Below are 26,413 nucleotides of genomic sequence, written 5' to 3' on the forward strand. Positions count from 1 at the left end.
GCTTTCATAAACGGAGCCCGCAGTTTAGCAGCTGATCATCCCTAAAGAAAAAGAAAAATGGCGGCATATGTGCTCCTTCCAACGTCCTTCCATACTTTCTCTTATTTTCTCTGGAAGAAATCTTCGCTATTCGCCCAGATAACTTAGAAGTATAGGATCTTGATGGTACGAAATATTTTTTAAAATTTCAAATGGAAGCGAACTCGCGTTATTTTCAGCATTTTCAAGCTGCCAAGAACTGCCTCAGACGCGAAAGGTATGGAGATGCGTTGGCGCATTTGGTGTTTCTCGCCAATGTGGAACCTTCCTCAAAAGAAGTGTTAGAGGAAGACTTCATCATCGCTTTGCGCCACTGGACCGATATACTTGAACGTCATGGCGAGCTAGATAAACTGATGGTTTGCCTGCAGGAAGCCTTGAAGCTCTACCCACGAAGCGAAAACATACTCGTAAACACGGGTGCAAGCTTGATCAAGGCCGGAATCACCGACGAAGCTGCGTCGTGTTTTAGACGTGCGTTGCAAGTCAATCCTGGGAGTATCAGAGCGAAAGAAAATCTTGAAAACGTCGCAAATCTGTTGGTCGAGAGATGGCATTTTAGAATGTTAAATGACAAGAAAAGGAACTTGGCTTACAAGCAGGCAATTGCTAAGGCCATAAGCCAAGGGCACGATGTCGTTTTAGACATTGGAAGCGGCACTGGAATTTTAAGTATGTTTGCTGTTCAGAGCGGGGCAAAAGAGGTCTATGCTTGTGAAATGTCTAAGACCATGTATGAAATGGGTCTGGATGTGTTGAAAGCAAATAAAATGGAGAAGTTAGTCCACACCATACACAAGAAATCAACTGAGATGAAAGTAGGTGACGATATTCCACAGCAGGTTTCTCTTGTAGTAACCGAGACATTAGATTGTGGACTTCTCGGTGAAGGAATTCTTGCCACTGTGGAACATGCCTGGGCTAACCTGCTTATGCCTTCCACAGATGACTTGCACCACTCAAATGCAAAGCCTGTTTCAAAGGTCATACCAGGTGGTGCAGTTGTTTATGCTATGGCAATTATGTGTTATGACATCAGACATCAAACCAGGAGCAAACCAATAATTAATGGAATGAACATGTTTCCTGAGTGTAGCATAGGAGCAGAACTAATGGCACAAAAGTCAGAAACGGCATCGTCTGGAAGTATTCTAGATCAGTTGGAACCGTACAACACAGAATGCTTGAACAGGCTTAGAGGTGGTTTCAAAGCTCTGTCATGCCCTTTCAAAGTTACAGAGTATGATTTCAACAATCCAAGTAGCTTGAATAAGGAGAGAAACATAAGTTTTGAAATCCCTGCAACCTGTAATGGTCGGGTGGATGCTATATCAGCATGGTTTGATTTGCGACTGGATGAAGAAATTACTCTTTCCACTGGCCCCAATGATGACTCTCTCTGTTGGGAGCAGGCAATTTTCCCTGTTTACTCAAGTGCTGGAAATTTGTCTGGTAAACTGGAAGTTTCAATGGGAGACTTGATGTCCATTCATGGAGAACTTTCCCAAGAATGTTTGAAGTTACATTTAAGTGACATTAAAACAACAACAGGTAATGAATCTCGTAACAGTGTTACATGTACACTAGCACACAAAGAAATTGCCTCCACAAGGAACAGCTCTTTGACTAAAAACAATGAGCGTAACAGTGAAGTTATAATCATTCCACCTTCTTACATGCGAAGACTGAATGACAATGCCTTTAATGACCTCTATGATGAAGTTATCTGTAGAGCTGTGAAGTCTGTGACACCTGGTCTACATGCATCTGCTAATAATGACAACGCCAGCGGGAAACCTACCGGTAACATTATTGACATCACCTACGGTCCCGCTCTGTCTTCTCTTTTTGCTTCTCGAGGCAAAGCTGGTCATGTCCTAGTGACAAATCCTCACAATGCTGCATGGATAAAATGCATTTTGCATGGAAACAATCTACCACCAGTCATTGAAAGTAGTCCAAGTAAACTTGAAGAAATTGCCAAAGAAGGAAGGAAGTGGGATATTCTTGTCAGTGACACAGTGGAACCGTCGGGAATCATTCGCCAGCAAGTTGTTGAAGATATTGTGTTTGCTCGAGGATGTTTACTGAGACCACAGAGTTTCCAGATTATTCCTATGGGATTCACTTTGTACTGCATGTGTATTGAATCGCCCTTCTTGTTTGCTAACTGTCGCATTGTGAGCCAAGACAATACACTTGGACTCAACATCGCACAGTTTATCAATGAGTTTCAAGTAACAACTCACATAGATGTGGACCTTACAACACTTCCTTTCTCAGCAATCACAGACCATGTTGCTCTTTTCAGTCTGAATTTCATGGAGCAGTTTGATGATGAAAACAAGGTGCTCTCCTTACTTGAAACTCACTCTCAGCAAAGAGTCAAAGCTACAAATTCTGGGAGGATACATGCTATTCCATACTGGTTTATGTTACATCTTGACAATCACCACTCACTGTCAACACATGGTGGGGCTTACGCTGAATCGCACTGGAGACAAGCTGTCATCGTGTTGAAAGAGGAAGTAACTGTAGAAGCTGGTCAAGAACTTCTAATTTCAGCATCATGTGTAAGCAGTAGCATCTTCATTGATGTTACTCCAATCAAGAATTGATTTAAATACACTGTCTAGCACACATCAAACTAGTGTTAAATATAAGAAAGGCATTACTTCAGACTATTAGACAGTGCACAGGGATTTTGGGTTATTCTTGATTTATCAAAAAATTCTGTAAAATATTCCAGTTGGGATATGATGCAAACGAAACACAACTTTTATTATGTGAGCGAAGAAACTTCTGAAAAGGTGGTCCTGTTTGTTTGCTCAGCTATTACCAATGTAAGTTTGCATTTTTGTTACCTGCTATGCACCTTTTGCATTAGTTCTAACTCCTTTTGACTTCTCAGGCTGTGCCAAATTTCATGGCTTAACCACAATGGTGAGTTCTTTGGTGGAAAATAGAAGATACTCTTTTTGAATGGAAATTCCCTACTAAATTTCTGGAAATTTTGCGGCGAATTGTACAAAAATGTAAACAACCTTTTGCCGACCTGTGTGTGTTGATTATGGATTTTTGTTTTCTTGAAGCTTTTTGAACGTGTATCTTTAACTCAGACTATTCAGTTAGTGCACCTAAAGACGTTAACAGATTTTAACAGTAGAGAACTTAAAACAGAATTACTGGCAGGAAGTGGTATTCAGATGTTTTGTTAGTGTTGTTTTAACTAAGAAGTCTTTCTGTAAGCCAGTTATAAACTTCCGTAAGGTCTGTAGTTGTTGTAATTATTGAATGGTTTAATTTAGAGATCAACCAGTGGACACTTTCTGGAAGCAAACAAGTGGCAAATTAGTGACAATCTCTTTTTTCTGAATCAGTAAAAATCTGTTTTGGTTTTTTTCCTGAATAAATGAAAACATTAGTCCAAGAATTTAGCAATCAATTTCCTTGTGCCAAGGCCCCCGTCAACTAAGAGGGTCTGGCGGCTCTGGGAATGAGAGTGGGCTTTTGACAATTTTGCATTTCCAGTTAGGGGATCTCACTCAGGGGTATCACATTTTGCACTTTTGTTGTACATGTAATCACAGATCAGTATTATCACTTAATAAACATGTAAAACACTGTAGCTGCAGATGACCTGGCTTGGTTTCAATTTCTTTTTTCTCTTCACTCATAATAATAATACTAACAATAATAATAATAATAATAATAATAATAATAGTAATGATAATAATAATTAATAATAATAATAATGAATAATAATAATAATAAATAATAATAATAATAATAATAATTGAGTTCAATCAAATTCTCCCCAGTTGTATTCTTACATGTTTGGGGACGGAATTAGGCGACTTTTAGTACTCTGGAACCCCGTTAATCTGGTCATTTGGTCTGCTGGCAGACCGAATGAGGCTTGCTACACTACAATTCATGGTCATGACAAGAAAAACACCAGTATAGTATGGCCACCCCATGCATAAGGCTACCCCTTTCATACAGCTACCCCGTTTTTACGGCTACACTATACATACGGCTAACTCGTTCATACGGTTACCCCATGCATACGGCTACTCCATACATACCCCTTACATACGGCCACCCCGTTAACACGGGCACCTCTTTAATACGGCAACCTCGTTCTTACGGCTACCCCATGCATACGGCGAACCCGTTGATACAGTTACCCAATGCATACGGCTATCCCATACATAAGGCTACCCCTTACATACGGCCACCCCATTAACACGGCCACCTCGTTAATACGGCAACCTCGTTCTTACGGCCACTTCGTCATCTAATACGGCCACTTCGTTATTACGGCCACTTTATTCAGGCCTGGACAAAAGCTCGGACATCATTTCTTATTTAAAGAAACCCTTTGTGGCTCGGATTAGAAGGATTCCAGTGTACTAAAAGTCGCCTAATTCCGTCTCCAAACATGAAAGAATACAAGTTGGGAGAATTTTCGGTAGATCGCGGACTGACATGACGCACTTAATGCCTCAAAGAAGCGGAAACTACAACATGATGCAGCGAAATGCGTGAAAGAATTTCACACGGAAATGCGCCAATTTTATTTCACTTGGGCTTTCGATCGACTTCATTGTTATTCGAGAGCGCAATATTGTCTTGAGCCATTACGCCGGATTACTAACGTCAACTACCAGTACGAAGTTTCCGCTTGACTGAATTTGTCGCTTGATCACGGTGTAAGGATTGTTGATGGAATATGCACTTTCACATTTTTACAATTTGCAGTGGAGTTTTGCCGATTCACACGAATCGGAAGGGCGAAATTGAAAGTAGGAAGTAATTTTGTATTCGTGCGTAGAAACACACCTCCAAACACGCCCACGTCCTCTATTGTGATGTATCAGTAGCAAAGTCCACATAGACCACAACGATGATGTCGCCAATGGTCTCTTCACAATCGCCCCAATATTTTTCGCTACGCTCTAAATAGCCGCCATTTTTATTAGGATCTGCTCGGAGAATTAAACTGTGCTTGCTGACGTAAAGTTGAAAAATATATTTTTTGCGAACTTGTACGTGCCAAACTCTCATCCTAAAACCCGTTCGTCTGGTTTGTTATGATGCAAACTGCTGCCTTTGTTGCCCTGTTGATCACGTGTTAATTCTGTTTATAAACAGTCCAACCGGTATTTTCTCTATTTGGATACTACTACTCGGAGTTGTACACGTAGAACGAAATATACGAAGTGCAGAAAAATGAGCCTTACGAAATTTGCTAGACTCTTTGGAGTTGCGGCTCGAGGGCCTCTCCGATTCGAATTAAGGGCGCTTTCGACAGCCACAGCCAAGTTGGCAGAGGAATGGAAGCCAAAAGTTCCACCACCGGAAGAATTGCTGGTGCCTCTGACAGTGCCCACGAAGCTTCTTTTTGGGCCTGGCCCGTCGAATCCATCGATGAGGATATACAACGCTTCTGCGATGTCGCTTCTGGGCCATCTGCAGGCGGATTTTCATCACATAATGGACGAAACGAAAGCAGGTCTGAAGTACGTGTTTCAGACGAATAACGACTACACTCTCGCTATCACTGGAGCGGGACATGCGGCGATGGAAGCTTCGATCATGAACCTTGTCGAACGAGGAGAACGCATTCTAGTGTGTGTTAATGGAATGTGGGGTTCGAGGGCTCGCGAAATTGCCGAGCGGCAAGGTAAGAATCAGAAATCAGCATGAAAATGTCACTTTTAACGTGAATTCATCCATGATATTCTGTGAAGTCCTTGCATATTTCTTCTAAATTTTAAAGATTGCTCATGAATGGCTGTCAACGTGCCAAATTTACACACTAGCGTCATCCCGTAGTCTGGATACTTTGGCGCGCGATCTCCCCAACCTGAATACACATTTCCTGATGCGCAAACAATTACAATGGAAATTATCCAAAGTTTCTTTTTCTTTCGAACTTTGTACTATACATAACATCGTACACTACATCCTGAAGTCCTCTCCACTGTCAGATTCCTATTGCACTACTAGCGATGACACGTTTCACGTTTAGTACATTCGATGGGACGAGCGCTCTCAGCCTAGCGAAACATCAACAAGCGCCCCACGGAGAGATTATAAACTGCACAGTTAATGATAAATCGTTATAAAGCAATCAAGTTTCCCTCCTACCCTACATCCGTGGGTGAAGGGGATCTCCATTGCATTTCTATGGTAACACCAAACTTTCTCAGAAACTTTTGTCAAATACTTTATTTAATAACAACAACTGTTTTTTTGCCAGAGCCATTATTATTTCATAATTTTTGAGAATTATTTGTAATAATTTTATTATCTTTCACATAATCAGACCATAAACAAGGTTGGCTGATGAGAAGAGTTCATTATTTTTCTGACTGAAAACAAAATTAAGATATGCAGTAGGCAGTCTTTTGTTTCCTTTTTTTTTTTATAAACAAACTTTTTAAGGGTTACAGTTTAAAAAGAAAGAAACTAACTGGGAATCTATAAACAGCATTTGCTTTTAAATGTATGGTTCCAGAAAATATCCATACCCATCCCAAGGAGGGTTGTTAGAAATTTTCAAACAAAAGTATGAATCAAAACTGGGATTTTCAGATGGATGAGGGGCTCAAAGCAAAAAGCCCTAATTTAAGGGAGGGGGTATGGATTTTTTCCAAAACAACACATTGCAAGTTTTTGGGCATTCATAGTAAATCACTTCTGCCATGAATGATCAATGTTTTTAATTTGGTGCAACATGTGTTTCCTTCAAAAGGATGTGATGTACGAGTCCTTGAAAAGTCACCTGGAGAATACTACACTCGTGATGAAATTGAACAGGTGAAATTTCATTTTTTTGACTATTTTTCAGTTTTCTGCATGATCCAGATCAGTTAGCAAAATCGATACAATTGGTCAAACAGTTCATCCGAATGCTGATGATTTTTAGCAACTTTCAATAATATTAATAGAATAAGAAATTTCCTGTCTATTAGTTTCTTTTTCATTGAAAGCAGAGCCAGATCTAACCTAAAATGTTTTAAAACTTCTAAAGAATTTATGACTTGTTAATGTTAATTTTGATTGATCAATGGTGACAGTTGGCAAAACAAGATACCAACACACTTATTTTAAAATCTGTGAGTGACACTTAACTAAATGATGATCTTAGACTCAGAGACTGAAAAAAAAACACAGAAAAACAATGCCTTCAGACTCATCAGAAAGGAAACCAAGATTTTTGAGATCTGCGGCAAAATTTCCAGGGAACTTAATGGGAACCATTCACCACCACTTGATTTACTACCCAGTCATACATTCATTTATTCATTATTTAAGTTTTGATTAGTTATTAACATTATATTTTATTTTTTTTAAGGGTCTCAAAGAACACAAGCCATCAGTGCTTTTCATCGTTCACAGTGAGTCTTCTTCAGGAATATGTCAACCAATGGATGACCTTGGAGCTTTATGCCACAAGTGAGTGTAATGAGGAAAAATTGACAGCAATTATATTTATGAATTGTAACTTTTTGAATAAACATTTCACTGTCATAATTAAATTTCTAACTGAGAGGGAATCTCCTGCCAGTTTAGACTTCTAAGTTAAGATGAAAGCTAAATTTAGAGATTAAGAATGAAAAAAATTAAAATTTTATCAGTTAGTATGGTCATGTACCCTTGGTCATAACTTTTAATTTGGTTGTTCAGTTTTCTTTGTAAGGATTCAACTTAAAATTTTCTCAATTACAGGCATAATTGCTTAATAATTGTGGACACTGTTGCTTCCCTTGGTGGAACACCTTTCCTCACTGATGACTGGGACCTGGACTGTGTCTACTCAGGCTCCCAAAAGTGTCTTGGCTCACCTCCTGGAATCGCACCAATTACATTCAGCCCCAGAGCCATGTGAGTATAACAGGGCCATAGCTATAGCTAGTAACAGGCTAACAGAGGCACTTACCTTGGTAAAAACTTTGAATTTATTTGATATCTCTTTTGAGTTCCTGACAGTGGCCAGGCATTGAGAAAAAAAATAAATCTGTATTCAATATAAGATGCATCTTTTTCTGTTATTGCCTTGGTAAGAATTCTAGTCTGCTGCTTTAACGGCCACAACTAAATTATCTGGGTCACCAGGTATACACATCTCCAATTATTATCTCAGTTATTTTGAATGAGAGTCACTAAGATTTACATGTAGCTAAATTGTAAATCTCATGATCTTATCTCTTGGCAAAAATCATCCTGCAAAGCCTCATGAATAAAGCTGGCCGAGAGTTCACAATCTAAAAAGAAGGGATATTAGGAATGATCTGCAAAGCATTGCCCCAATGGTTAGCATCTAAGTCAGCGGGTTAAATTATAAGGGAGCCAAGGGAGCCAAGTGAAGATTTATAAGGACGTACGTGCGAAAATTTTCCAACTTTGATTTTTTTCTTAGACTTTTACCACTGTAAGATGGTGAGTTATTTATGTCAGAAAATGAAATGTAAGAAAATGGGGGGTCACCGACTTTGTTTTGGAGAGAACATGCCTGGAAGAACATCCTAAATCTGAAAAACTTTGGTTTCATTAACGAATAAGGCCACAGTGTCTGTAAGCCCAAAAGTAGTGTAATTGGAACTTTGAAGTGAAATGTTCTCTGCTAAATATTGTTCAAGTGGACCTATTAAGTGAATTTAGTCAACTGGTGAGGTTCCTTAAAGAACACATTCGCATTTAGCGACCATACATGTAGCTTCAGGCTCCTTGCAGTTGCAAGATGGCAGGATTCAATGTCCTGTGGACAGAAATCTTGAAATTTTTTTAACTTCCCACAGTGATTTTTTTTGTTCATTCATGGACAATGTGGAGATAGTTGTAAATAAAATCTGTTTCTGGAAAGGAAAATAAGGGTTACTGAACGTCCAAGATCATTAAATCCAGGCATTAGCTATATAGCAATGGCCATCTGCCGTATCATGGTTCATTTCAGAACTTAGTGTACTTGCTCATGCATGATGTGGGGTGCGAATTTGCGTGCGCAGTAAGGATGTGCAGAAACAATTAAAGTGAATGTCCTTAACTTTGCTGCGTTAACACTTCTAGGGCTAAGATAAACAGCCGGAGAACTAAAGTACCATCATTTTACTTGGACATGATTGAACTAGGGAACTACTGGGGCTGTGATGAGGACCCAAGAAGGTGAGACATTTTTAGCAATTTTTTACATTTGGTTAGGTATCTTTGGTAAGTTTTTAACTTTTTATTTCCGTTTTGCTGTTTGTGTTTAGGTACCACCATACTGCAGCAATTAATCTGGTTTATGCACTGAGAGAAAGCCTGGCTTTGCTTGCAGAAGAGGTACAGAATTGATGTTCAGGACTTGCAGTGTGTGAAATTTAATTGGCATGTTTCAGATAGCCACTCAGTCAGGACAAGAGATGTCTTCTTGCCTTAATGTTTATAACAAAACCAAGCTTAACAATAAATACTTTAAATCAATGTTTTGTTTTTTAAAGTTTCAGTTCTGATTGAATTATTTGCACTCAATTAACCTCATCAATTGATTAAAACATACATTGGATAAAAAATACCCGATGCAGTTGTGAAATTGTCAGTGAGAATTATTATACAAACTATTTGTTAATATTAAGTGTTTTTGCTTCTTATTAGGGACTTGAGAATTCTTGGAAAAGACATCATGACACCATTGAACATCTCTGGGCTGGACTTGAGAAGATGGGACTGGAGATGTTTGTTAAAGATAAGGTAAAAATGCTTCGACATTTCTTTCTTTTTAATTAGTAAGGGTGGCAATTGGTTAATCTAAGACTTTCTCAAAGTCTTTCAAGGTTGTGGTCAAACCAAGTGAAGTGTGCCCCTCAAGATTACATTTAATGAATTGATTATTTGAATATTGAACCTGCTAATCGTTTCAAGAATTCAATAATGAATTTATTACAGTGGAACTCCGGTAATATGGACAGCAAAGGGACATGCAGTGGTGTCTGCATTATCCGGATTAAGTGGGCTAATTTAAGAGAAAATATATGACCATTTTAGTTGTCAGGACAGAGAAAACTGTAAACTGTCCATCATAAGGGAGTGTCCTTATTAAGCGGGTGTCCGTGGAGTGGAGTTTCACTGTATTTGAATATTGAACTTACTAGTCATTTCAAAAATAAATATTGAATTGATTTTTTGAACATTAAACCCATTAGCTGTATTCTTGGAACGACTAGTGAGTTCAATTTTCCAATAATCAATTCATTATTTCATTCTTGAACTGACTAGCAGGTTCAATATTCAAATAATCAATTCACTAATGTAATCTTGAGGGGTACGCTTCCTCAGGGCGCTTAATTCAAATTTAGGAGAAGACGGGGGGGGGCGCTTATTCGAGGGGGGGTACTTATTCAGGGGGGTGCTTACTAATACCTCACCTACGTGTGAACACCAACATAAGCTGTTTATTCACATAAAAAGCTGATCCTAAAGTTCAACATGTTCACTAAACATGTTCACAAACTGAAACAATGTACAAATCTAATACCACATGACGAAAACTATACATCCTCTGTTGTCTCATTACTCGTCCACAAAATGGGGGGGGGGGGGGAAGGGAGGGGGTGCTTGTTTTAAATTTTGGCCAATAGGAGGGGCACTTATTCGAGGGGGGGGGGGGACTTAATTCGAGGATTTATGGTAATTCATAATGTGCAGCACCAGAAAATATCCATACTCCCCCCACAGAAGGGATTATAATTTCCTGGGGGATGGGGGCTTCTCTAAGACCAGAAAATTTAAAGACATGTATTAAGTTTAATTGGAATTTCCAGAGGGGTGGGGGGCTGTTGGAAAAAATCTCTTTGGTGGGGGAGGCATGGATGTTTACTGAAACTACCCAAAGACATATTTCGAATAGTTATTGGATGGATAATCTCATAGATATTTTTTTTATTAAATTGTTGTCAAATTCTAATCAATTCCCTATTTTATAGGCTCATCGTCTTCCAACAGTAACAAGTGTTAAAATCCCGGAAGGATTTCCAGATTGGAAAGCTGTCCCAGAATATCTTATGAAAAAGTGAGCAAGATAAACTATGTGTAAAATAAACACCTTCCTTGGTAGATCATAGAGACATAAGCTTAACTCATAAACTGCTAGTATAAGCTTAAGGTTATTCAATGAGATGCATGCTGTTTTGATTACAGTGGAATCCCGATTTTTCGAACCTCCAAGGAAAACGAAAATTAATTCCAAAAATCGGAGAGCTCGAGAAAGTGGGGGTAAAATTACAGTGTTTGACTGAGGAGAGGGAAAGACTTTTGGTTCAAGTTATTGGGAGGTTCAAAAAAATGAGGGTTCGAGAAATCAGGATTCTACTGTATATACGCACAGTATTCCCCCCCCCCCCCCCCACCCACCCCACCGAAAAAAAAGTAAATGCTACTCACCTCGATCGCTTTCCAAACTTTGCTTGCCGTTCGCCCTTAAAGCTCCCTAAAGCACGTGAAAAATTAAACTAAAATTACCGCTATCCAGTATGTACCCCTTCTTACATTATAGTATAAGTGGATCGCGTAGAGAATCGCAGAAAATGAGGTGTTTTTTTTTTTTTCTTTCTTTTTCTTTTTGTACTTCAATAACTTAACAGTACACTTCATATTTATGAATTGAGTTTAGTCCTTGTTAAAGAGGTGGTTTGTGTCTATTTGCCTTTTAGGTACAAGCTAGAAATTGTTGGTGGTATGGGCCCTACAGTTGGAAAGGTAAGTCGGCACCTTAAAGTTTCCATTTATATTAGGTTCAACGGTAAAAATACGCAAAGTTATTAAAACCAAAATCTGCCAAAGTTGCGCATCCTCTTTACTTTTTTTCTCACCGGGCTATTTGGCACTTCCTTTAATATTTTTAGAAGAAATTAGTCAATATTGTTATATCTTAGTTTGCAACTTTTTCACCGCAAAATGTAAACCAGTCTAGATGTCGGTCTAAATGGGAAAATCAAGACCGCGGTAATTGTCGATTTCAGCCAAAAAACATGTGAATTCGGTAGTTTTCCGTCCTTGTGAGACACAACCATATAATAATCTGGAGGTATTAAACTTTAACCAAACCGTTTCCTTTGATTCTTTAGGTGTGGCGTGTAGGATTCATGGGACATAACTCGTACACCGAAAATGTGGACACGTTCTTGCGTCTTTTCAAAGAGGCAATAGAAGATGTCCAACGCCGTTCCTAAAGTTCCGGCTTCGAAAATGTGACTGAATCGTCACTGGTGTAAAATAGAACATTTGGCCTCTAAAGGCAATTTAAATAGCGGAAATTAATGCAACTGTTTTGGATGGTTTAGTAGCGGACTAGAAATTTCACTTCAGTTGATTTCATCTAGAAGAAGGAATTAATCTGGCTAATTGAATACGAATGGATGGTGGAAATTGAGAAAACACTTTTAGATTTGTGGAATAAAATGTGTAGAATAAAAAAGGGTTCACGTAAACAATAGGTTTTAGAATTCTTCTTACGTGATTTACAGTCATTTATATTGTAAAATAAGAACGGTATTGAATTTTGAAACTAAAATAATAAACCTGCCACACTTTGAGAGGGAAAAATGCCTGCGTGGCCTTGAACTCAGAGTGGTTTTTGCGACTGCAAAGGTTCGTTTTAATTTTCCTGAAGTTTGACGATAAAATTCTAAAAAGAAACCGTTTAAGAGAAAGCCATTCAGATGTTAACGTTCTTGTGGTACTTTTTGTTACGTCGCACGGGGTGGTGCTAACTTTTGAGGCTATGAATTAAACCATAGTACATATGGAGGCATTCAAACGAAAGCTTTTAAGCAGTACTTTTGATTTGTTCTTGTTTTATATGCTGTAAATTTTAGATAGCGGTTCTAATTCTTAAGTCTGTAGATATAAACCCAAGTAATTGAGAATTTATATGAAAGCCTTGAGAATTACTTTCGGGTCAGGCGTTTTTTGTTGGTAAATATTTGGGATTTCGTGATGTTTTCAATTTTGGACATGTTATTCTAAGCGTCGCGAGGACTATTTAGAAGTTACTTCGAGTATCATAGCTTCGCCATCCATTTAGTAACAAGGTGAAGGTTATTTTATATCACAAGTAAGATTAACCTTGGTAAGGAAATAGATGGTATTCTTATTTAAACTCAACATGTTCACTCTGAAAATTTCAGTGTTCTGTAAGTTGCAAATAAAGTTTGAGTGTTTGATGTGTGTAAGTGTTCTTAACACCTGAGTCATAGAGCTCGCTCTGTATACTTATTTAGAAAATAGCCCAAAGAAAATACGCACGCTGCTATGTTTAAAATCGTATTTCTATTAAACATGCACTGATCTCGATTTCTATCGCGTGATAGTTGACGAGGGTGCAGCCCAAGTCAACTATCAAGAGCGAATACAATGTAATTGTTTTAGTATAAATCTACCAGTCGCTCAAAACTTTATCTAAATCCTCATCACAGAAACTTCAAACGCACAAAGACGCGGCCGCCAGTTCGTTAACAAGCGTTCATTGCTAGGCTACTCACTATCTATCACAGAATAGATAGTGAGTAGCGTAGCCAATCAGCGAACGGCGTTCGTGATATGTAGAACGCTAGTAGATTTATACTAAAACTCGATAGAAACACGGTGCATGTTTTCTATTCTTAAATAAAAACTCCTTGTATTTATATCGAACCTACAATTTGCGTGGCGTTCGGCTTTTGACCGCCGGAAGAATACGGGTTTGAGGACGAGTTGTCCGATCAGTTAGACAGCTTCCCTTCGCATAGTATGCATACTCTTGGATGGTTACCTCGCCACTGTCACAATTTTTTTTTTTCAAATCTTTTTTTTTTTTTAACTGAAACAGAGCCTCTTGCAGGATAATGACTTCAAAATGTTTACCGTGGCAAGTGCCTCGGTTAGCTACCGTCCTGCGCTTGATCTTAGCTTTCAGAATCAACTTAAAATGGATGATCGTTGCTTTCATATACTAAAGGTGGCGCTAAAATCCGCCACATTTCCGTTAAAGTAGCGTAAAAGTGTTTCCGCACACAATAACGTGGAATTCCCGACCCTCGCTGCCGGTAATACTCTTTAAGGTCATTCCACTGAAATAGAACCTGCACTGAGATTTTCAGTTGTGAAACTTTGCCTATTGATTGTGTATCTTATAGGAACTTAAATTTTGAAATAAAAATGAAAGGTCCCCATGTTCATTTAGGAGCAACAGCACCTTGTTTATACCCAATAAATCCTTATAATAGCACCATGTTGTCACAACTGCTTGCTAAATTCACGTTTCCGACGATTGTTTTTTGTTCTACACTGAGAATTGGTCCATATTTATTTTACACAGAGAAATTTATTACTCAATTCAAAATAACAGAAAAAAAATGATAGGTCACCATACTCGTTTGCGAGAAAATGACGATTTACCTCTCTGGCGAGGTCCAGCCGTAAAGAAAAAGCCGCCAATTTTTAATGCGCGCGCGCTAATTACGCGTGAAATTATGCGCAAGTAGGGATGCGCAATGCAATACTGAGGAGTGACCTTAAACCCCTGTTACTGATGATGAAAGAAGAGACTCGCGACCAGCAATTGGAAGGCTTTTTAATTTCTCTTACCTCCGTACCTGAGAGAGTTTTATAAGACTGAGTACAACATTTGACATCTCACGGCCAAGCTAGCCAAGATCCTCCGAACCCTTGAAACCCACCCTTGCCACCGGCCACCCTTTTAACCTTGGTCACCATTGCCGCCCTCTCCACTTTTACGAGGATGGCAATGCTAGAGTGACGTGGGTGGAGAGTGGCGAGGGTGTCGAGGGTGGTGAAGTAGAGAAAACTGGGCTCTTTGAGCACTGTACATCTAGTGGTTGTTCGTTAGCTTTACCCAAGAGCGGAAAAAAAATCATTCTTTCCCCCCCCCCCCCCCCCCCACCCCGCTCCGCACCGAAAACCTGTCTCTTTTAGCCGGCAGAGTTAGAGCCCGCTAAAAACAGTCCCTTCGGAGAAATATATGTGATTGATTGGCGCGCTGGGTCGGATCCAGGGGTGGTTCGGTCGAACCCCCTAAATGAGATGAAAGATTGCTTAAATACGCGCCGTTTCTGACGAGAACCTTTGTGGGCAAACATCGCTAACAAATATTTTATCTTCTGAAAAAAGGACTAGCTTGAAAAGCGTGAAAATCATATTGAGTCTTTTCCTGGTTTTAAATGCCTAAAATCCGTTTTATTTAAGCACTTTCTTTTTTTATTTGTCTATTTGGTAAAATAACACGTGATTCATGCTTCTGTCAAATTCTACATGGCGCCAAAAGTGACAGTTTTTCTATCGACAGATGTCACATGTTAAGCGCCGTAGCTTAGGCCAGAAGCTGAGCCTCTTTGTTAATCAGCTCACCATTGTGTTGTGTAATCGTTCACAAAGATTTCGATTGCCAGCGGCGCACGAAAGCCCAAGGAAAACCACTTTTCTCTTAGGATTCAGGGTTTAATTTGAGGTCCGTGAGTTGTGTCAAAAAGGCAGCAGCGAATTAATCGCTTTTTTCGGTCGGCTAGTTCCTACGTCATCAGGAGGGTAAGCATTATTGCAAATATCTAATTTATAAGCGTAGCTCAAAACAGAGATGATTTCAAAGATATTAAACAACCACAGTCATCCGTCAACACGCTTTAAATTAGGATTCCGAGAACCTAAATAAGTCTTGGCGGGGGGAGGGGGGGGGGGAGTGAAGCATGCCTCGGACCCCTTAGAAGGGTCCACCTTCGACGGAAAATTCTCCGAACCCCCCTTCATCAAATCCTGGATCCGCCCTAGGCGCGCTACATGCTTGGACTATAAAATAAGATCTTTAACGCTGTTTTCCCTCCCGAGAATACCCTCTAATTGATTTGTAACTAAAGCCGCTCGACCAAATCACCAACAGACCTTCAAGAGATCTAAAAGTTGCTTGCACGGAGAATTTACAGTAAAAAAAAAAAAAGTACCTTATAGCGAAAATGCAAATGTCAGTTCCGGTCAGAATTCTGTTCTCTTTTTGAGTATGTGGCTTGAGCTCTGTAGGTGCTGTAATCGAATAAATCAAACAGTCGCTTCTTTTCAAGTCCAAGAATCTAGCCAATCAATCCATATCTCATGTTTTTCCCTTTACAAGAGCTTTAAAATTTCCTCGTGCCAAGGCCCCCAGACAGGACAGAAGTACCCATTCCTCCTCGTTCCAAATGCTATTGCGTAATCCACGAAGCCAAGATGGCGGAATGGAAGACAAAAATATCCGTACCACAACAGATGCTTGTACCCCTGTCTGTACCAAATGTGCTTCTCTTAGGGCCTGGCCCGGCAAATCCATCGATGAGGACTTACAATGCATCTGCTATGCCACTGTTAGGGCATCTGCACCCAGAGTTTTGTAAGATAATGGACGAAACAAAAGCCGGTCTTCAGTACGTGTTTCAGACTCGTAACGAATATACACTTGCTATCACCGGTGCAGGGCATGCGGCGATGGAAGCTTCGATCATGAACCTTGTCGAACGAGGAGAACGCATTCTAGTGTGTGTTAATGGCTTGTGGGGTTCGAGAGCTCGAGAAATTGCTGGACGGCAAGGTGAGACTTGAAAAAGCTAGCTCACGGTCTGCCATAAACGAATTAAATCGTGACACGTGTCTTAGGAAACCTCGAAAATAAAATGTTAGGTTTCAGTTATTCTGAAAAAATTCATAAGTTTTCTTGAGAGTCAAAAGAGTTATTGGAGTTTTTGGAATAATTTGTAGTTGTTATTATTTTCATAATCACATAATAAATTCTTTTTGTTTAGATTATAATTTACTATTAGTAACGAAGAGTCTAAATGACTGGCAGCCGGTCAAGGTTTTAAATAGAGTAATTGACCGGCAGTCAAAACATTTTTGTAGTTTAGGCTAAATAGCGCACCGGTTAGCCTAAAAAGCACTCCAGTTATCGTAAAAAACACTCGGGTTTGCCTAAAAAGCACTCCGGTTAGCCTGAAGAGCACTCCGGTTAGCCTGAATAGCACTCAGGTTAGTTGGAATAGCTCTCTGGTTAGCCTGTCAATGATGGTAAGGGTAACATGATATATACTTGAAATATTCCTAATGATCCCAGTCGGTATCGGTGGTGCAATGATCATGAGTATTGCTTGCAATGCGGTCATCCCGGCTTCGATGCCTCTTGGGGACACCTGTTACATTGTTCTATGAATGTCCTTTTTACTTCATAAAAATTTTTTAAGTCCCACTGCCCGTCATTTAGTTATATCTAAAACCTTGACTGCCTGCCAGTCATATAGCCACAGCGTATTTTAATGATGAAATTTACCTTATTATAAATTTATTTTTTGTTTTGCAAAAACAAATTAGCAAATGCTAGATTTAAATTTTGATCTTTACAATTTTGTATGATAAATTTTGGTTTGATTTTAAAGTTAAAACTAGCTTGAATTTTATTTCCCTTTGTTTCGATTTATTCATTTGAACCCTTTGTTTCGATTTATTCATATTAAACCAAGCATTAACAATATTGTAAAAATACACAGCAACTACAAATGAGCTAACCCATGATTTGAAAACTCTTAGGCAATTTGAAACAATCTGAACTATTCAGTGATTCTGGAAGATGCAGACGATCAAGCTAGCAGGCTTGCATAGGAAAATATGGCTGCACTATCAAACACTTGTAAAAACTAAATTGGTTTGAAATATTTCAAACAATAGCAAATTTCAACCACATTGTCTTGTATAATTTTGTTCACAATTGGTATGAAAAGCCATTGAAACTCTGCAGCAGATATGGCTTAAAGCCCTGTCCAGTATCCCTTGTGCAATGAATGGATGTGCATGTGCTTTGCAAGATATATATGAAAAATATTAACAAATGTTCATACTTCAGCATGCATCATTGAGTTATGATGCAGTTGTGCAGTTTGGTGAGCATGAAAGAAGGGGTTTCTGGAAAAACCCAAATAGCAAATAGCGAATAGTCACAAATAACGAATAGTCCCAAATAGCAAATAGTGCAAATAGTCTTGAATAGTGCGAATAGTGGCAAACAGCCACAAATATTTACTAATAGTCGTAATTAGAGGCAAATGGGCTGGGGGGGGGGGGGGGGGGTGGGAATAGTGACAAATGACAGAAATTTGGTACCCAATACCTTGTAGTCAACCTTGCAGCAATGTGGGATGTGATTTTCCCGCTTAAAAGCATAGATGCTTATCAGGAAAAAGGGTGTTTCTAAACGTAATTTCGTCTGTTTTTACCGCTGCAGAAGTGTAAATTATACATCTTTATTATGTTATCCTTGTGTTTTCTGTTTTCTAAATGTCGCCGATGGACAGCCTTAGCCTGAGTCCTGTGAAGAAAAGGTATTATAAATTCACTGAAATTTTGTTGCTTATTTGGATAATTAATTAACGCAAGATATAGCTTAAATGTTGTTGTCAGTTATCAGAGCAGCTCATTTGTGTCTTTTCAGTTGATAAACTAATCACAGACAACTTGCCTCACATTTGTATAATATTATTTTTTCACAGAACGTGCTTGGTCAAATATATCAGTATCCATGGATAACCGCTATTGCTCCACACGATCAATTTCAATGAATCCTGATCAGTGCTGAGCAAAAGCAGTGACTATTGATCTATTTGTCACTATTCACAACTGTTCACCACTATTCAAGACTATTCGCATTATGTCTGCTATTTGCTATTCGCTATTCCCAACTATTCGCTATTCGCTATTCGGGTTTTCCAGACACCCTGAAAGAAGCGTGAGAGTTGCTTGAGGTATTAGTACAAATTTACCTTTAAGGATGTGATGTAAGAGTACTTGAAAAGTCACCTGGAGGATATCATACGTATGGTGAAATTGAACAGGTGAGAGATTTAGTATATGGCTTTATGAATAGCCTTTATGCCAATCCTTCCTCTGAAAACACAAATTGTAAATAACTTTTATGATAAGCAAATGCCCTGAAAGTAACAAAAATGAAAAATACTCATGTTAAAACAGCACAAAGGCAACAGAAGTTTTGCATACAGAAAATTTCAACCCATATTAAGTGGCCACCTATTACATGGCCACCCCTGTAAGGCGGTCAGTAATCAAAGTCTCCATTAGGGCTTTTCTTTTCTTTTTACCTCTGTTAAGCAGCCAATCCCTTTTAAGTGGCCACTATCCATTTCCCTGAGGGTGGCTGTTTAATAGGGGTTGAACTGTAGTCAAATGAGGCTTTATGGTGGGTTTTGAATATGTGAAGTAATCAGGATTATGACCTGTATTGTTTACTTCACCCTTTCTTTATTTATTTGAGACAATGCTTAGTAGCAATGCATTTGTGAGTTTAAGAATCTATTTTAATTGTTTCTAAGATTCATTCTATTTTGCTAATAATTTATCATTGTAAACTGTTATTTTCTTTGTAAGGGTCTCAAAGAACACAACCCGTCAGTGCTGTTTCTTGTTCATAGTGAGTCTTCCTCAGGAATATGTCAGCCACTGGATGGCATTGGAGCTTTGTGCCACAGGTGAGCTAAGAAACAAAACTTGTAAGATCAGTCTTTAGAAAGGCTTTATAGGTAGGCAAGGGTTTCATTAAGGTGTGGCACTGGGCAAATTGACCAGCTGTGCGGATGATTTTGCCCACCTAGTTTGACTTTCCAGAGGAAAGTTTTTCTTATCAAGAAGTTCAGTTCAGAACATATTGCCCCCCCCCCCCCCCCTGTGAAAACCTGTTGCCCTCCTGCTGAAAACGTTCATAAAACCCCTGGGTATGTGTTGTGGGATAAAGTATTATGATGGTTTTTGAGGTTCTCCTTCTTATATCGCAGTGGCAGATCTAGGGGAGGGGCCTGGGGGGCCCAGGGCCTCCACTTATTTTGGGTAAAAAAGAATCGCAGAAGGAAGAGAAGCCAGCAGGGCAAGCCCTCCCCCCCCCCCCCCCCCCCACACTTCCTTAGCTCAAGGTCTGGATCTCCAACTGTATAAGGTATCATTTAGGCTGCTGTTGGCACTGTGTTCCTGGTGTCACTGATCCTTTGATAGAGTACTTCCCAGCTAAATGAAAAGCAAATGATCTGTTATTAAAACCAAATTATCCATCACAGAATTAAAAAATATATACAGGCAAAAACTAACGATAGATAAATCCGACGTTTTGGCGACATCTTGGCGCCATTGTCAAGGGAAACCAATTAAATATGCGATTTCAAGAGTAACTAAGAGTTCAGAGTTTCTGATTTGCATAAGTTAGACAAAGACTTTAGCGCGAACTGAGTCTGATTGTACATTTAAACACGGTCGTAATTAGTTTCCCTTGACAATGGCGCCAAGATGTCGCCGAAACGTCGGATTTATCCATCGTTAGTTTTTGCCTGTATATGTTTATCTAAATCATTGTTGATTAGAATTAAAAAAGCAATTTTATACAGATCTGTGTTTTGCCTAGCTCTTTTAGCCATTGTTTTTGTCATCATTCAACACTTGCCATCCCCTCAGTGGCTCACGATTAAATATTGCTATGTTAGTTGAGTTGAGTTGAGTATTCACACCATTCTTAGTCATTGTTTCTCCCTTTTTATTGGAGTATCCCATTTTATCTGAACTTAATATCCCATATCCCATTAATTTTTCCCAAACATATCCTGCCTATTAAATATCTTGTATCGCAAAAACCCCTAATAGGGCCTGATTTGTCCTCACCCCTCTATGGAATGAAAGGAAGTAAGTAAGTGAAACTGTCTAATAGAAGTCACATACAATGCCTGCATAACAGTGTGCATGGTACTTTACCGGCTTTGATTCTAGATCAATTGACCCCTAAGTCGTTGTGAGTTGTTTTCTTAGGTAAGGTGCTTTACCATCACTGTGATATGGGAAGCTGTGATGAGTTGGCATTCCAAGTAGGGTAGTACCAATGGACATTCCAACTGCCAACTCTGTACAACAAAATCTGAAGTTGAGTGCTGGCTTGTGAAGCCTTAAGGTTCTAAGTAAGTTACTTTTCAGTTCTCCTCTGATTACTAGAATTTCTTATTTATGTGATTATTGATTGCAGGCATAATTGCTTAATAATTGTGGACACTGTTGCTTCCCTTGGTGGAACACCTTTCTTCACTGATGACTGGGACCTGGACTGTGTCTATTCAGGTTCTCAGAAGTGTCTTGGAGCACCTCCTGGAATTGCACCAATTACTTTCAGTCCCAGAGCCATGTAAGTGTCATCCTTGGAGCAGTAATGCCTGAAATAAAGAGATACTTACATGTAGATTGAGCGAGAGGTGTTCTGAAGTAATGTGTGCTCCTGATGATGTATTTCCATGGGCATCTCTGCTGGTCTGATCAAATTCAAAGTTTATATTAACTAAGTATAAGACCTTTAACGATGCTTTTACCAAACCACTGCAACACAGCACAATGTAGATGTTAACCTGATGATGAGATTATCCTCAGATTATCAGGGGTGGTGAATGGTAAATGCTACACTTTGCTCGAAGGCAAAACTAGCATTTTTCTTTGTGAGCCTGGGATTTTTTAAATTTCAAGACCAGACTTCAAAGTGTTTTAAAAAATTAGACTGCAAGACCCTTGAAATTTGTCAACAATTTTGCAAGACCCATGGCTTGGCTTGCCAAGTTTTGAAAATTCAAGATTTGGATATTCAAGATCTGGCTTGTCAAATATTGAAAATTTAATATATTTTTTTATTCAAGATCTGGCTTTGTCAAATTTGTATATTCAAGATTTGGATATTCGAGATCTGGCTTGTCAAACATTGAAAATTTAAGATTTGGGTATTCAAGATCTGGCTTGCCAAATAGTGAGAATTCAAAATTCGATAATTCAAGACTTGGCCTGCCAAACATTGAAAATTCAAGATTTGAACTTCAAGATTTTGTCTGCTGAATATTGAAGATTCAAGATTTGGATGTTAAAGCTTTGCCCTGCTAAATATTGAAAGTTGAAGATTTGGAAAAGTATTCAAAGTGTCACCAAATAATGAAAATTCAAGATTTGAGGATTTAAGATTTGGCTTGGCAAATATTGAAAAGTCAGGAATTAGAAATACAAGATTTGCAAGATTCAGGCCGTAACTGTGTCCACTGTCAATCAAAATGTTTATGTTATTAAATTAAGCCTTATTCACTGTTGAATTTTTTAAATATTTAAATACTTAAGCACAGAAATATGGCTTTTCCTTGCATTCTCAGGTTTTCCCGCTCTTTCTAGTAGATATTTCCCTTTCAGGCAGCTGCCAGTAAATATGTCAGGAAACTAACTCCTAGGCTATATAGTACATGGAAGAACTTAGGCATTACTGTTTCACGAGACTTGGAAACACAATCAGGAATGAAACCCGACTTCTTCTTTTAGCTGAACATGAAATGAACTTAACCTATGTTGCTTCTTTTTGCTTTGTTCAGTGCTAAGGTAAACAGCCGGAAAACCAAAGTGGCATCTTTTTACCTGGACATAAAAGAACTGGGGAATTACTGGGGTTGTGATGGTGGGCCAAGAAGGTAGACAGCAAACTTTTGATCTCAGTTGTTTTCTGTGACTGATTGACAGTACTCTTTTAGACCATCCCTAATTGTTTTCAATATTTATTGACTATTACAAACAGGAGAAATACTTCATACTATTTATAATAAATTTTCATATTCTAAGGTAAATCAATATAATTTCTTACTCAGGTTAATCCATGTCTCATGATAATAGGCATTTTGCAACAGTTGGTCGCATGACGTGCCTTTCAAGAACATACTGATAATGGAAGATGTTATCAGAAATGGAAAGAACATTGACAAAGAAGATTACATGCAAATTTTCAGGTTTATATTCTTTCAGAGCGAGTTTTTATGGACGGTAGAGAATTTACAAGAATTTGTTATGGAAGAAGTCGCCTTGCCCTCCAGTCATGCTCCAGTGGTTTTCCGTACAAATCCTGCTTGTAATTTTGTGTGTTCTCAAACTGCCAAAAACTCTTTGCCTTTCGGTTTGAGATCCTGAATTGCCCTACTCTTGCTAATAGTTCATCCCTTTTTGTATCTCCTATAGTTATATGCCAGCAATTATCTTTTGTATTGATTAATAGCGGAAAAGATCTCTGAAGGGTAAAGCTCCTCGTTTCCATACAAAAACCTTCTAATTTTGCATAATTTAAATCGTCATTTCATCTTAAACTTACACTAAAGGGCAGTGGTTTGAAAATTGGTGCTCTGGCTATTTAAACCGTGATCTTTCCAGTTCTGAAATTCATATAACTGTAGCTAAAAGTTTAGAAATTATCAGTCACCTCACCAACTGTTGCAAAAGGCCTACCTTTTATAATATTGGCATATGATCGTTAATTTTGGGTATAAATTAAATGTGTTAAACCTAATTACTGTTTCTGTTTAGATATCACCACACAGGAGCAGTAAGTCTGGTTTATGCTTTGAGAGAAAGCCTGGCACAGATAGCTGAGGAGGTACTAGTATGATAAGCACACAACACAGTCAAAGCCTTAGTTTGCAAATACTACTCTGCACGCATTCAGTACCTGTTCTGCTATTTTACTATCTTGGCTCGTTCCTTTTTGCTCCAGCTTTCCTCAGAGCACAGGATCCGCAGTTCAAAGTTAAGATCTGTTTTATATTCACTTGTATCATGGGTTGTACAGCTGTATGTGTGGGAAGGACTACAGCCACAAAGTCCTCTGCACAAGCTATGGGCTTGGTTGATTGCATGTTGCAGATTGTAGATTGCAGTCGAAGAATCGTAAATCACTCGCCTGCGGCTCGTGATTTAAGAATTCTTCTCGCGTTCTTCCAACATCCCACGTGGTTTATCAGCCTACAAACCATAAAAATTTGTGGTCTATTGCTTAATAATAAGCTGGTCATAACATTGAAGTCGTTAACGTGTTTGCAAGAATGCCAAAAACAGGTGTCTGGTACTTGTTTTACTAGACCTAGTAGCTAAGGGGAACTTAATAAGATCTTGCCAAAATTATCAAGTCCCTCAGTAAGTACAAAAGGTAAAATTAACACTGTGACTTATAACCTCAGCTTTGACATCTGTTCATTAGGGACTTGAGAATTCATGGAAAAGACATCGCAAAACTATTGAACATCTCTGGGCTGGGATTGAAAGGATGGGACTAAGGATGTTTGTTAAAGATAAGGTATGTAAAGTTCTCATTGAATTATACATTTTTTTAGTCGACTTGATTTTCCAAAAGGTCAAGTCTTCAAAAAAAAAACAAAAAGAAAAAAGAAAAAGAAAAAGCTACAATGGGCGACATAATTAGATGACACATTGTCTTTCAATAGTACTGTTAGTGCACCAAATAACACCACTCTTTATATCGTGCAATAAACTGTGGAAAAGACCCCGCTCGCTCATTCAATGGTGCTTGTTTGTAGCTCAAGGTCACAGCAATTGCCACACAACATTGTTTGGGGGGGAGGGGGCTGAAAGGACAACCTAGGAGGGCAAAAAGGGATCGCAGTGACGAAATAGGGGATTAAAAGGGTTGATCGATGTGTCAACAATTTTGTCGCCGATTGTAGGGGTAGTCATAATTAGCTTATTTAATTGTGATGCATATCTTTCTTTCTGTTTTTTTTTTTTTTTTTTTTTCTTTCATTGATTCATATATGAATTAATTTCTATTTCTTTTCTCTCTGTGACATAGGCTCTACGTCTTCCAACAGTCACAAGTATTCTCATTCCTGAAGGATTACCAGATTGGAAGGCTGTCCCACAATATCTCATGAAAAGGTGTGCAATAACCCGTGTATGAACTGGCATATATATTGGTTAAGTATATTCTTCTGGAAACAATATTTTTTTAACAGATAGGTCCTGCTTTCTAAGTGGATGTTAATAAGGAACCTCATACATGAGACACTTCGTACAGATAAAGAAAATTGTTTTGAACAATTTTTTTTCTTAAAAGCGTGTCTTCAAAGAGAAATACAGAATACATTTATACTTGTTATTCAATGGTTTCTCGTGGTATACCTGGGAATATCTCACAAGTCACTAACCTGGGAGGAAAAGTCACTTGGTTTCTCTCATTCTTCCTTCTGAACTACCGTCGCATGAAAAATTACTGCTGTCCCGCATGTAGCGTTCACTAGTCGCTTTTAGTAGTCACTGTGGGTGGATTTCATTCGAAAAATGTTCAAATGTTGTTGTTTGTAGTGGTCAATGCGCTTAGCTACACCTAGCTAGTTCACAGGCATGCCACTTAAACTGAAAGAAACAAATATATCAACTAAACATAATAGGCTTAAAAATCCCAACTGGCGGGAGGCAGACCATTTGGCTATTTACAAGCATGACCGAGAAGCTTAACAAGGGTCTACCGAGAAACAACTCCAGCTTAGTGGTCAGAGCGGGACTTGAACCCGCGACCTCCGGATTTCAAGTCCGGCGCCCTAGCCACTCGGCCACGCTGCCTCCTATATTTCTGGTAATTCCTTTTTTTTTTCTTGAGCAAGTGAACAAAAAGGTAAAGGCGTGGTGTTTTTATTCACTAGGCACAAGGTTGAACTTGTAGGAGGTATTGGTCCTACAGTTGGAAAGGTGATGTACTTAGATATGATTGATATATGGATCGGATGCAGAATATATGAAGTATTCAGTTTACCCAGTGCATACTCTGCATTTCTGCTACACACATGCCGCTTAAGTGAGCACTGAGACCAATTCTTAGCTATGAAAATAACCGATGCGATTTAGCGCCCTCCTTCCAGTAAGTGCTCCTATTCCAAGAAGCGCCCTCCTTCAAATTGACGCCCAGGCTATTCCAATAAGTGCTACTTTGATCAGATTTCTACCCCTTGCAGTTGTATGGGTATCAGAGGAAATTCCACGGTCGCTACTTTACTAGTTGTGAAGTTTGATTGCGAAAATAATCCAAGAGATATCTTCAAGTACCGCTTCAAACCCGTGCTGGCGTATTTTCCGAGTTCTGGGCCAAAGCATTATACCCCGTATGATGTCGGCAAAAGGTAGCTATTCCTAATGGAGGGGGTATTGTAGTTACTAACCTGCTTTCTCTCACTCCTCAGGTATGGCGAGTAGGATTCATGGGACACAACTCGCACCCGGAGAATGTGGACATGTTCTTGCGACTTTTCAAAGAAGCGCTAGAAGTCGTGAAAGGCCTTCCAAAGTCCCAGCTTTGACAATAATGCCAGTTAACTTTTGAATTTCCCTTAATGTAACCCAGACATCAAGAAAGATATTTTAGAGAGGAAGCAAACGAGAGATTTTAAGTTATTTATGAGCCTCGCCAGAGAATGTTCACCTAGTGAAAACATGAAATACATTCGTTAGAAACTGGTCTGTCCCACTTTCAATTCCACTGTTT

The 26,413-nt window shown here is 38.9% G+C and overlaps 3 protein-coding genes and 1 non-coding gene across 4 annotated transcripts; 3 read left to right on the top strand and 1 right to left on the bottom strand.

Moving 5' to 3' along the window:
* The first annotated feature begins 191 nt into the window (after positions 1-191).
* Positions 192-3,673, top strand: LOC110061595 (protein arginine N-methyltransferase 9-like). The gene has a single exon (XM_020768429.2). The coding sequence runs from the start codon at positions 192-194 to the stop codon at positions 2,655-2,657; it is 2,466 nt and encodes an 821-aa protein (XP_020624088.2). The 3' UTR covers positions 2,658-3,673.
* Positions 3,674-4,959: 1,286 nt separating this feature from the next.
* On the top strand, positions 4,960-13,254 carry LOC110061596 (alanine--glyoxylate aminotransferase-like). Its single transcript, XM_020768430.2, has 10 exons — positions 4,960-5,728; positions 6,803-6,867; positions 7,406-7,506; positions 7,780-7,935; positions 9,118-9,213; positions 9,303-9,372; positions 9,685-9,780; positions 11,013-11,098; positions 11,739-11,784; positions 12,153-13,254. Exons 1-10 carry the CDS (start codon positions 5,275-5,277, stop codon positions 12,255-12,257), a joined length of 1,275 nt encoding a protein of 424 aa, XP_020624089.1. The 5' UTR covers positions 4,960-5,274; the 3' UTR covers positions 12,258-13,254.
* A 2,995-nt stretch (positions 13,255-16,249) lies between these two features.
* Positions 16,250-26,402, top strand: LOC110061597 (alanine--glyoxylate aminotransferase-like). Its single transcript, XM_020768431.2, has 10 exons — positions 16,250-16,639; positions 18,862-18,926; positions 19,477-19,577; positions 21,107-21,262; positions 22,473-22,568; positions 23,449-23,518; positions 24,119-24,214; positions 24,728-24,813; positions 25,578-25,623; positions 26,112-26,402. Exons 1-10 carry the CDS (start codon positions 16,282-16,284, stop codon positions 26,226-26,228), a joined length of 1,191 nt encoding a protein of 396 aa, XP_020624090.1. The 5' UTR covers positions 16,250-16,281; the 3' UTR covers positions 26,229-26,402.
* Trnas-uga (transfer RNA serine (anticodon UGA)) lies at positions 25,425-25,497 on the bottom strand. The gene has a single exon. It is a non-coding gene; the product is annotated as a tRNA-Ser (tRNA).
* Positions 26,403-26,413: the final 11 nt, after the last annotated feature.

This window comes from Orbicella faveolata, unplaced genomic scaffold (genome assembly GCF_042242905.1).
Source record: "Orbicella faveolata isolate gen_17 unplaced genomic scaffold, um_ofav_v1 contig_12, whole genome shotgun sequence".
Lineage (NCBI taxonomy): Eukaryota > Metazoa > Cnidaria > Anthozoa > Scleractinia > Merulinidae > Orbicella > Orbicella faveolata.